The sequence below is a fragment of the Echinops telfairi genome, unplaced genomic scaffold, assembly GCF_000313985.2.
Source record: "Echinops telfairi isolate 266 unplaced genomic scaffold, ASM31398v2 ScPeMD7_2;HRSCAF=8, whole genome shotgun sequence".
NCBI classification, from domain to species: Eukaryota; Metazoa; Chordata; class Mammalia; order Afrosoricida; family Tenrecidae; genus Echinops; species Echinops telfairi.
The window spans coordinates 17,345,624-17,358,245 of NW_022103898.1; the positions used below are offsets into that span (position 1 = coordinate 17,345,624).

General features: G+C 50.7%; 1 protein-coding gene across 1 annotated transcript in view; it reads left to right on the top strand.

Moving 5' to 3' along the window:
• LARGE1 (LARGE xylosyl- and glucuronyltransferase 1) overlaps positions 1 to 12,622 on the top strand; it is a 619,553-nt gene that overhangs the window by 242,084 nt on the left and 364,847 nt on the right. The window contains exon 3 of the mRNA XM_004700723.2: positions 1,837 to 2,138. Within this exon, the coding sequence (XP_004700780.2) occupies positions 1,837 to 2,138 (302 nt within the window). The remainder of the gene's footprint in view (positions 1 to 1,836; positions 2,139 to 12,622) is intronic.

Below are 12,622 nucleotides of genomic sequence, written 5' to 3' on the forward strand. Positions count from 1 at the left end.
CTTTGATCTTGAACTTTGTGAGTCACAGAGACTCCCTGGGACAGTGTGGAAGCTCAGTGGGGTCTGAGCTGCAAGGAGAAAATCCCCAAGTGTGGAAAAAGAGGAACCTGTTTTCTGGTTCTATTTTATTTTATTTCTGGACAGGAGGCTGAGCAAGGCAGTTTTCTAGAGATGTGGGGATTTTGTTTGTTTGTTTTGCTTGGTTGGTTGTTGTGGCCACAGTGGGTGTTTCTGAAGCCCGTGACCTCTGCAGTGTAAGATGAGAGAAAAGAGAAAGCTTTATGGGTCTCTTGTGCTGCCAGGACTCCTCAGAAGACAGAGTGCATGGAGAGCCTACTGTCTACAGAGGCCTATGCTAAGCATCCTTGGGGGAGGGAGTCTCTGAGTTGATACCTTGCTTAAGGCACATGTTCGATGATGCCCTTCCTAGGAAAGTGGGGTGTGCAGGCATGGGACAGACCTGCTGGGAATTCTAGCAGCACCCTGCTTTGGTTGTGTGGCTTCAGGTGGTCTCCTGATCCTCTGTGTGTGTCAACAGCCACTATCGCAGGGTTGTGGGACTGCTAAATTGGGATATTGCCTGCAAGCAGTTTGATGGTAATGGTTTTCCTGGGAAAGCCCTAAGATGAGTCAGTCCTCCTGACTTGTTCCTCCCCCATCGCGGTGCATTATTTTACTCAGCACGGATGTGGGCAGCACCTTTCTAGCATTTTTTTCAGCTAGCATGATCCATGAGGCCATCAAACTAAAGGCAACTCAAAACTCACAATCTTGCCAGGAAACATGTGATAAAAGTGTTTACCCGATCCAGCAGCAGGTGCAGGAGGAGCCCTGTGGGAGGTGGTGGTGGGAGTTCCATTGGACTTCTAACCCCAAGATCGGAGTTCTGAACCCCCAGCTTCCCCTTGGGAGAGAGATGGTGCTTTCTGCTTCCCATAGTTACAATTTTTGGGAATTCACAGGGGTGATTCTCCCCTGTCCTAGAGGATCCCCCTGAGTCAACATCAACTCTTTGGGAGTGAGTGTTGGAGTGGCAGGTACATGTTCTCCTACAGCTCAAACTGACTGCCATCCAGTCAATTCTGACTTTTGGAGACCCTATAGGGCAGAGTAGAATGTTCATTGTGGATTTCCAAGACGGTAAGTCTTTATCGCAGTAGAAAGCCTTGTCTTTCTCCCATGGAGCAGCTGGTGGTTTGGAACTGCCTACCTCTCGGTGAGCAGTCCAACCGGTATCCACTACGCCACCAGGGCTCCTACCATTGTGGAGAAAATACTGTTGGAATATACAGAAGGATATATTTGCCTAAGGGTTGTGGAAGGCTTCACCTAGGAGGTGATGTTCCCCAAATAGGATTTTGAAGGATGAATAGGAGTTTGCCTAAGAAGAGCTCAATGAACTCTGGTCTTTATTCACCTTCTGCCAGTTGCTTCCTCCTCTTTCTTTTACTCTCTTCTACTTCTTGTTTACCTTCTCCTCCCGTTCCACCACCACCCCATCCTTCTGCCCCGATTCGATGGGCTGAAGCATCAACCTAGAAACAAACCAAACAGGGAGAGAATAACAGTGCATTTCATTAGGACAAATTATGTGTTGCTTGTCTTCACTCAACAGCATATTAATTATCATCGCCCGCCTAAGTCCTTCTGTTCCTAACTTTGTCCCGGGTTCAATCTGGATGCGCTTATTTGTAACTCGTGTACCATCTGCTTTCCCTGGAAATGAGACGGCGAAGGGCCCCCTCCATGTAGTTAGGAGTGTCTAGGGTACATGCAGGGGTGGGGAGCACGCATTGTTCCTGCATTAACTCTCGCCTGGCCTCTCTGTGCCCTTAGATGGGAAGCCCGTGTCCCTGTCTCCGCTGGAGTCCCAGGCACACAGCCCCCGGTACACAGCCTCCAGCCAGCGGGAGCGTGAGAGCCTGGAGGTGCGCGTGCGCGAGGTGGAGGAAGAGAACCGAGCCCTCAGGCGGCAGCTCAGCCTGGCCCAGGGCCGCGCCCCTGGCCCGCGCCACGGCAACCACTCCAAGACCTACGCCGTGGAGGAGGGCACCGGGGACAGCGAGAACCTGCGCGCAGGCATCGTGGCCGGCAACAGCTCCGAGTGCGGCCAGCAGCCGGTGGTGGAGAAGTGCGAGGTAAGCACCCGCGGGTGCTCCCCAGGCAGGGTCGCCCCCAGCCCCTTCGGGAGCCCTCCTGGAAGCCCAGCCCAGCGTTTGGACAGAGCTGATGCCCTCGGGGTGTGAGCCAGCCCTAGACACCAACGTTGCTATGTGCCCCGCCATGTTGGTTAGTTTCTTGTGCCTCCGGTTTCTCATCTGGAAAACAGGCTTCTGTGACCGAGTCCAGAGAGAGATTAAGACTCAGTCACCGGCAGACCCCACCCTCTCCTTCCCTCTGGTCTCCGCACTAGGTGTCTTGCTGCTGACACAGCAGTGGGAATGCTGAGCCCTGGAGGGATGGCCCTGTGGGCTGTTACTTTAGGCTATCCTGTGAGTGGCACACCGGAGGGGTAGCCGTTGGGTGTTCTCGCTTCCCAGGATGAGGAGCCTCTACACAGCCAGCACCAGAGGCGGGCTGGTTACCTACAGCAGCGATCTGAACTCTTCTGATGTAATAGTGACTCTGGAAATTCAACCCTTAACCCATGCACCCCTGATAGCCATGCTCAGGTGTGCCACCCCATGTGTTCACACACACACACACACACACACACACACACACACACACACACACTTCCTGTTGTTTCCAGTTTTCCTGCAAAGAACAGGCCTTTTGAGTCACAGACAAACCTGGGTTCACATACACCCCAGCTCTGGCTTGAGCAAGTCACCTAACCTCTCTGATCCGCAGACCTCCGAAGGTAAACGACACACAAGGCGACCAACCTTGGAGAAGGGTGAGGCTCCGGGGCAGTGCCGGGTGCACGTCAGGTGTTCGATGACCCGGGTTGAAGGCGGTCTTCATGTGGAGACAGACGGTGCCTCCTGTTCCTTTGCTTTCGTGTCCTGGCCACACTCTCCAAAGACTGGACTCAAACTTCCTAAAGAGTTTGCTGATGAAGATCAAGGATTGCAGCCATCACTCTGGACGACCACTCCATGCATAGGAAACCAAACCCCTCACAGCTAGACCAATAGGTAGCAGCATGCTCCAGGGGAAAAGACGGACGTTGTCAATGATTTCACCTTGCATTGGTCCACAGCCAGTGCTCGTGGAAACAGCAGTCCACATCCGGGGATGTGTTGCATTCAGTAGGCCTGCTACTGCTTAAGCTCATTTTAGAGATCATTGTAAAGCAGGATGTGACTTTGAGGACGCAGGTACACCTGGCCTCCTATGCACGTGAAAGTTGCACATTGATTAAGGAAGACCGAGTCCAGAGAGAAGAACCAGTGCTGGAGAAGAATGCGGAAAACACCATGGACTGCCAAAAAGACAAACAGATCTGTCTAAGAAGTGCAGCCGGAATGCTCCTTAGAGGCAAGGATGGTGAGACTTCATCTCAGATACGTTGGATGTGTTGTCAGGAGAGACCAGTCCCTGGAAAAGGGCATCGAGCTTGGTAAAGTAGAGAGGGGCGGCAGAAAAGAGGGTGGTCCTCAATGATAGGGATTGACACTGTGGCTGAAATGGGCTCAAACATAAAAACGATGGTGCAGGTGGCCCAGGACTGTGCTGTGTTCTGTTCTGTTGTGCATAGGGTCGCTGTGAGTTGGAGTTGACTTGATGACACCTAACGACAACACATTACCACAACGACCAGGTCCACATGGGTCACTTTCAATGTGTGGAAGCCCTGTGTGGGTCCAAATACACCTGTGGTTATATGGTCATACAGTTTTCAATGGCTGCTGTTTTGGAATAGATTTCCAGGACCTTTTTTCTGAGGCACCTGTGTGCGGACTCAGACCTCCTACATTTTCATGCCAAGTACATTACCGACTAAACATTTGCACCAGCCAGCACCTTCTGTTGTGACTCAGCCCTCCCTATAGAATTGACCAGCATTCTGACTCATAGCAACCCTACAGAGCAGAATAGAACGGCCCCTCTGAGTTTCCAAGGCTGTAAATCTTGACAGAAGCAGAAAGTCTCGATTTTCTCTTGTGGAGCAGCTGGTAGGCTCGAACCGCTGACCCTGTAGGTAACAGCCCAACTCAGAATACATTGTGCTGCCAGGGCTCCGTACTTGTAGGACTCACTGCCATTGCATCGATGCCGACTCATATCAAGCATAGAGGATAGTGTGGGACTGTCTCTTTGACTTTCTGAGACTCAAACTGTTTCCAGGAGTAGAAAGCCCCATTTATCTCCCACGGAGCAGCTGGTGGTTTCGAACCACTGACCTTGCAGATCACAGCCCAATGTGTAAACACTGGGCTGCCAGGGCGCCTCTTTCGTACATTTAATAGAGGGAGATAAATTTCTCTGCTAGTTGAGGAGAATTATCTTTCTGCTCAAATCTGGCCAGTGGCCCCTACTTGGTTTTCACCTTCGAGGCAGGCACCACCGAGACCTCCATCAGAGTCTTCTAGAAGGACTCCTCTGGACAGCGTCCACCTGAGCCTATGGCCTAGGACCCCGGAAGGACACAGAGCAAGTTCGGCGCTGGGGAAGGTTTGCAGGTGAATCCAAAGGAGACCAGATGCACGTAGCCCAGAGTCCTTCCTCTTTCAGGACTGTCACACTGGATGCACTTGCTTCTCCCAGCTGTGCGCTGTGACAGCTCAGTGCCAGGGACACTCAGTCCCCAGGGCTTTGTTAAGAGACTGGCCTGGCAAACACCAGCAGCCCACTCTATACCCCAAATCTCACCCTTCCAGGAGGAAAGCAGGTGGTTGCAGGAACCACATTGTCCATCCGGTTGAGGCACCAAGAGCCCCTCTGATGAGTCCCAGGGATGGTGAGCATCCTCCTGCAGACAGGCTCCTAGAAGCCAGCCACCAGCCCGCTGTGGACATGGACCTGCCCAAGGAAAGGCTGCTATGCCCTCTCTTTTCAGCACAACACACTGCTTCTGCAGAGCACCTGGGTGCTCAGCCACCAGGAATAATCCTAGCAAAAGACCGTTGATGACTGAAGCCAGGAGGCTTGAGTTTAAATCCTGGTCCCCTCCCTAGCCTAATGGATATATGCTACCTTGAGCAACTGATTTCACTTTTCTGGGTCTTGAGACCCTTTTCTGTTGACTGTAGATTGAACTCAGGTTGCTGTCTCATATTACTTTGCTTGTAATAATGGATATGCAAACTTGAGGAAAACTCTACGATAGTCCATTAGGCTTCATTTTAGATCCTGCAGTGAATTCAGAAAATCTCAACTAACCAGTGGCTTGAAAATGATTTGCAGGTGTGGCAGTTACCTAATCTCCTGTCAACTTGAGTGAAGGGTTGGAGTCTAGCCTGTTAATCAGGTCATAGCCAAAGAGGCCTCTGTGTAGGCATGCCCTTCTCCTGAGGATTCTTGGAACTCCTGCCTTCCTCCTTGGAGGTGGGACACACTCTCTGCTACACATTTCTGATGGAGCTGAGCCAGGCCAGCTCTGAGATGCCTACACCGCCACTGGATCCACAAGACTTTCCACCCACTGACCTGTGATCTAACTGTATTCGGCATCAGCATGTGCTGCATGAGTCTGAAGAGGAATTCATAGACTGGTGTCATACATATGGGCTAATATCAGACTTATAGACTTGATCTGAACTGGGCTGGGATGTTTTCTTAATATACAATTACTCTTTGATATAAAGCTCTCTCTTACCTATTCATGGGTGTCTCTGAATTTGTTTCTCTACCCACACGAACACAGAAGGCTCCTTCTCTGCCCAGTTAAGAAGTCTGGCAGCCATAAGTCACATCACTCCCCAGTGTCAGGGTGGCACACTCGCGTGGGCTCTTGCCCTAGCTCACACAAAGGCCACGGCGAAGACCATCTCATGGTACACGGTAACTCTTAGGACTTCAGCTCTGGGATTCCCATCCCAGCCGACAGGAGAGAAGACATAGTAATGGTGGATGCACTGCCTTTTGTAGAAAGCCCACCTTGAGATGTTCTCACTCCACTTCCTTTCAGATAAGTCTCGTGGGCAGAACGCCATGTCAGGGCTAAACCTGGCTGCAAGGGAACCTGCAAAGCAGAAATTGCATTCCAGGAAACCGTCCTGCTTTCCTACTGGCTGGTGCTATGCCTCTAGAGAGAACAGGTTTGAGGTTCTAGTGCAAATCCCCTATCACGTGAGGAACTCCCAAACTTGACCCACCCAGGCAGACTAGTTGTGAATCCAAGGGTAGCCCTCAACAATATGAGTATGACAAAACAATTTTTAAAAAAACGATCTGAGATGTTTGATTGTTGAAGGGATCAAGGACTTCCTTTTACTTGGACCCGGGATCGATGCCCATGGAAACAGCAGTTAAGAAGTCAAAGGCAGGGGCCAATCTGGTGCAAACACCAGCAGGTCTCTCTGAGGACTAATGCATGCCTGATCCAAGGCACGGTTGCTGGGAGAGTGAATGATTTAATGGGGCTCGTCTAACGAAAGTCTCTACTCCCACCAAATGCCCTTTCCCTGCCTGGGTCTGGTAAGAAGGTGGGGAAGATGCTGCTAGGATTCACCCATGAGACTGTAAACAAGATTTGCTGGAATGCAGTCCTGTTGGATAGAAAATGAGTCCTTTAAAAATCAGGGGCAGTGGGGTGGGGGTGTCTCATGACCAGCAATATCCAGGAGCAAAGCTTGTCCTCTAGACCTGAGATTCCTGTGCAGTGAGCTGTCTGGACGCAGAAGACAGCTACACCATCAGAGGAGCAGCAGCAGAACCAGGAGCCAGAGCATGAAACAAAGCGATGGACTTCCCAGTCGAAGGAGCAAGCAAAGCTGGGTGCTTTGGGGCAAAGCACTGACTCATGAAATGAGGTGCCTTTGGGCACTCACTTGGGGTAGCTGGACTTGCTGACCCACAAAAGCAGAGCTGAGCACTTTTAGACTGAGGCTCAGTGGAGTCGGGTGCCTCAGGGCACATAATTCAGGGATCTAGGTTTGCTGACCCACAGGGCTTGAGGCATACAGTGGAGTGGGATACCCTTTGAGCATCTCTTAGCAACCCTGGAAGAACTTTGTAACATCTCCCGAAGAAAAGTCTACCCTGAGCATTTCTCGCTAGTAGTACCATCTGTTTACGCCTTTAGTAAATCTTTTCATCATGAATTGTGTCTGTAGGTTTTGTGCAGTCATTGCAATGGATATTAGAACCTAGATATCGAGAATGCTCCTGAAGACAGCAGTATTTTCACTCGTGTCATGTGTTTGTGAAAGCTGGACCATGAAGAAGCAAGATCAGAAGAAGAATTGATTTGTTGGAATTACGGTGTCGACAAAGAAGAGTGAGTGTACCGTGGACTGCCAGGAGAACAAGCAGAGCTACCTGACAGACGTCCGCCAGATTGCTTCTTAGATATGAGGATAGCAAGACTTGTCTCATGTCCTTCCGAGATGTTTATCCAGAGAGACCAGTCCCTGAAAAAGGACATCAGCTTGGTAGCAGAGAGGGTGGGAACAGAGGAAGACTCCCAAAGTGATTGATGGACTCACTGACTACAGGAGTGGGCTTGGTCTAGCAACGTTTGAGAGGATGGCGCAGGACTGGATGCCATTTCCTTCTGCTGCCCCAAGGGTCACTGTGACTCAGAGTTAACTGGATGGCTCATAGCAGTAACATGCTGGAAGTCAGGCACGGCGGGTGGGACTCTCTTTGCAGTCTTCCAGAGATCACCGCAGCTTTGGGAGTTTCAGATTTTAAACACAAGACTGTTAGGTTAACTGATTGGTCCTTCCTTTGACTTGCAATTGTGTGTTAGGCAGGGTTCTGTAGAGAAGGGAAACCAGGAGTGCACGCGTGAGCGTGTGTGTGTGTGTGTGTGTGTGTGTGTGTGTGTGTGTACAGTGAGAGATTTGTATCAAGAGGTCCTTCCTTTGACTTGCAACTGTGTGTTAGGTAGGGTTCTGTAGAGAAGGGAAACCAGGAATGCAGGCGCGAGCGTGTGTGTGTGTGTGTGTGTGTGTGTGTGTGTGTGTGTATCAAGAAATGGCAAGTCCAGTCTGGTTCAAGTCCATAAGTCAGATGCAAGTCAGGGGCTTCTCCTGACTCCTGTAGCTTCACCAGTGATGACAGGAAGCAGGACAGGGACAGGCTAGGGGATGCAGAGCTGAAGGAATCCAAAGTTCGCTCTCCACTGCTGGCACCTGGGCGAGGTAGCCGGGGATGCAGCAGGAGGCTCACGAACCAGACGTAGGATACAGAGCAGGCAGAAGGTGAGTTCTGCCCAAGATCTCTCTTAGACAAAAGGCCAGACTCCCAAGGAGGTGTCATCAGGCTGCGATCTGATTGATAGGTTGAGGTTCACCCCTACCTTCACCCAGGTAGTCAAGTTGATATAAAATCTACCGATCATAGATCACTCCTTGTCCACTTGACACCTGGACCCAACTCTTTAAACTCATGATCTCCAAACAAAGATGCTTATCACATCATACTTATACCTAACATGATACAATTAACACATGTCACCAGAGATACACTAACCCATCTTCATATTTTATAAGGTGAACAGAACAAAGATATGTGATGCCTGCATGCAAATAGGAGTTACTCATCACAATTACAGCCCTCATTTCTGCAGCTGGTCGTGTGGCATGGCTGGTATTTAGAACCTCCTTCTTGCACGAACCCGTCTGTATTTGCTCTGCCCTCAGCGAGTACCTTGGCTGGTCGTGGTCCTTTGCCAGGTGGGATGACCCAAACCTTCTTTCATTGTCTTATCTTTCCTTTGTGTTTCTTGATCATATTACTTTGTAGACCCTTTGAAAATAGAATGTGTAGGCAGTGAACCTCTGATCCTTATTGGAGCTTTGAGCGATGAGCTTCGGAAAAGCCTTGCTCTGCTGCCGTCTTCTTTGAAAAGGATCTGCTCCCGGCATGCATTGGTTTTGCTGTGCAGGTGCCATTCCCACCAGCAGTAGGCTTCCCCTGTCTCCTATCGCTCATTGTCTTTAAAGCCGTAGTGGCAAAGACGACCTGTCAGTCAATGGAGTCAAAAGAGAAGCCTTGTTTCCCATCCCTCTTCGGTTAGAGCTGCAGAAGCTGGTCTTGACACTCTGTCAGGGTGCAGGCTCCTAAGCAAGGATGCCACTGTCGTTTGCTGTCCTGCTGAAATCTCTCTGGGGTGTGACAAGTATTTCTGCCAACTCCTCTGTAACGACGTCCTGGGTGTCAGCTGGGATACCTGGTGATAAACACAATGAATTCTCACCTGTCCGCAGGTCCTCTTAGTATTTCCTAGTTGTGTGGCATCCAGAGGGTTGCCCATTCACTCCTGCGGGTTCCCCTGGGCTGGGCCATGCTGTCCCAGTGACGGAGTGGCTTCTGTGTACCTCCAAACTTGGAACCCAATGAATCCCCTCAGATCTCCTCCTGTGCCTCTGGATACAGAGACCTCTATTTTAGTTGCATTTCTTTGAGGTCTGGTCTATTCTGAAAGTCTGCTGGGCTGTAGCCACAGAATAACTGGCACTGGACTCTGAAGAGCTCAGCAGGTATCCTCTGTTTGCTACTCTGCTGCTAATTGAGAGGTCAGTAGTTCGAATCTACTAGCTGCTCTGTGGGAGAAAAGAACTGGCACTTGGGTCCCATAAAGATCACAGTTTAGGAAATTTTATAAGACAGTGGTTCTCAACCTTCCTAATGATGCGACCCTTTAATACAGTTCCTCATGTTGTGGTGAATCCTTCAACCATAAAATTATTTTCGTTGCTACTTCATCACTGTCATTTTGCTACTGTTCTGAATCGGGCGACCCCTGTGAAAGGGTCGTTCAACCCCCAAAGGGGTCGGGACCCACAGGTTGAGAACTGCTGCTATAGGGCAATTCTACCTTGTTAAACAGTGAGTTCTCCAACTAAATGATATCTCCAACTTAGCCTGAAGCTCATTTCTGACCATCCAGGTTTCTTCTGTGGTGGTGGTGGGGTGGCTTTGTTTTATACATTTTATCATTAGTAATATGTACTACATACATGGCTGCAGGCTGCAAATTGCTGATGCTTCCTGATGGTGGTGTGGTTAGGCTGTGGACCGTGACCCACATGGTGGGCAGTTCGAAACAACCAGCAGCTCCACGGGAGAAAGACTAGGCTTTCTACTCCCGCCAGCAGTCTCGGAAACTCACAGTGGGGCCACCATGAGTCATCACTGACTCGATTGCAGTGCGTCTGGTTTGGGTTTGGTCATTCCCAAATGATCACTCGCAGGTATTCGAAGATTGGATTTAGAACAATATGAAGAATAAGAGGCATTGATGCTTAACCCTTAAAAGAGAGAGAGAGAGAGAGAGAGAGAGAGAGAGAAAGAGAGGTATTCGCCTTAGATCAGCACCGCCGTAGGGCAGACCCATCAGAGTAGAAACCCCAGAAGCCTAGCCCTTTCTCAAAGGGTGACTGTGGGTCAGAATCAACTGTCAAGCCAGCAGCACAACAGACCTGGGTTCTGTTATGGCCAGTGCATCTCACACCCATCCATTGCCTGTCCTGGGACGTTGATGATTAGGATGCTGAACACCAGAGCGTCCACACTAAGGTAGTGTAGGAATAAAGAAAAGACCTGTGATCAACTTTGGATGATCCCTATTGGAAGCCCCGTGGGTCACAATGATCCAATCCACAACTGACAGAGGAATGGCACTGTGTTTCCCTCCCTTGGGTGCAGGGTCTCCGTGTACCAGAGACCCAATGAGGATACTTAACAGCATCAACAAATCTTGGGGCCGTAGGCAATTCACTGAACCCTGGCTGATTCCATTTCAGCGTTACGAAATGAGAACAGTGGTTTATTCTTCACAGTGCAAAACGGGTGAGAAAGTCTTTAACAGTGTGTACCACACATAATTATTATGGCTTCCCTGGTCCCGCATCAGAAGTCACCAAACGCTTAATGATTTAAAACATCCATCATTTGATTAGTTCCCCATGGTGTCTGTGGGCCAGCATAGGGCTTAGCCGAGCGGTTTTCCGGAGGCGTTTCTCAAGCAGTTGGTGACTGGAGCTGGAAACATGGAGGACTGGGGCAGTGGGGGCTAGCTCATCCTCTCTCTGTCCTCCCGTTGACCGAGGGTCTCTCTGTTTGGTCCTCCTGGGTGGGCTTGTTGGGACTTCTTCAAAATATGGCAGCTGCGGGACACCACACAGAAGGGTTATAAGGAAGGGACGATTCAGCCAAGGTGTAGTTTAGCACCCACGAATCACACATCATTCCTCTAGTTCCTGAATGCTTCCATGACCCAGTTCTACCTTACAAATCTGGTTAGACCGGAGGACACACATTGGTATAGATAAGAGCTCTGGACACATAGAATTCAGGAAAGATAAACCTCTCAGGACCAGTAGTGGGAGTAGTGATATCATGACGATATGGGATGGCCAGGGAGAGGCAGAGAGAGGAAGGGGGAACCCATCACAAGATTGGATATATAGCCCCCCCCCCGAAGGGGATGAATAACAGAAATGTGGGTGAAAGGAGACAATGGCCAGTGTAAGACATGAAACAATAACAATATATAATTGATCAAAGATTCACGAGGGTGGGAGCGTGGGGGAGGGAGGGGAAAACAGAGGAACTGATACCAAGGGCTCAAGCAGAAAGCAAAGTTTTTGAGAATGACCATGGCAATAAATGTACAAATGTGCTTGACACAATGGATGTATGTATGGATTGTGTTAAGAGTTGTACGAGCCCCCAGTAAAATGCCTTTTTTTAAAAAAAGCAGCTTTAATGAAATATAATCCATGTCCCTGCCCCCTGTGGCCCCTCCTAGAGCAGTTTGTAATGTGTGCAGCCCCCGCCACCGTCCACTTCAGGATCTTTTGTCCCTCTGAGGGAACCCCCTTAGGGCTCACTTCCCCTCCGCCCCTCCCCCCCACATCTCACAGAAGTGGGGCCCCATGTCGGGGCCCTTTGTCAAAGAGTCCTGACCTTGCAGCCGGCCAGGCTCTGACTGCAGCGCCCAGGGAGGAAGACAAGGCTTCTGTTTCAATAAAGACGAGGGCTCAGGGGCACTGGGGCGGGGGCGGGTGGTCCTGCTGGTCCTGCAGGGTTGCCGGATACGGGGGTCCACTCAGGGGCAGGGCTGTCCACACAGTGTCCTGTGTCCAAGATGTCCAGGCCATGACACGTGTCAGGGCGTCATGCCCTGCCTTTGCCCGGCAGCGCTTCTCTGCGGTGCTGATTGCTCGGCACGGAAGAGCCTGTGCTTAAGGCTTTGACTGGGAGCAGCTGAGAGGTGGCGTCCACGTGCACTGCCCAGGGCAGCAAGCGAGTGGGCCTCTGCCGCCTCCTCTGGGCAGCTGGGGGTGCTGCCCTGGGACTCTGGGCTGGGCCTCAGACTCCAGAGGGGCATCTGCACCCTCCTGAGGGGCACATGACGGACCAAGTCCTGAGGGCACTAATGAGGTCCAGGTCGGCCCAGCAGTCTTTGAAGAATCTCCTAGCCAGGAGCTTCAGCTCACCGTAATGAGCAAACTCAAAGCTAGCAAGCTGCAGTGTGTCTGTGTGTGCAGGGGGTGGGGTG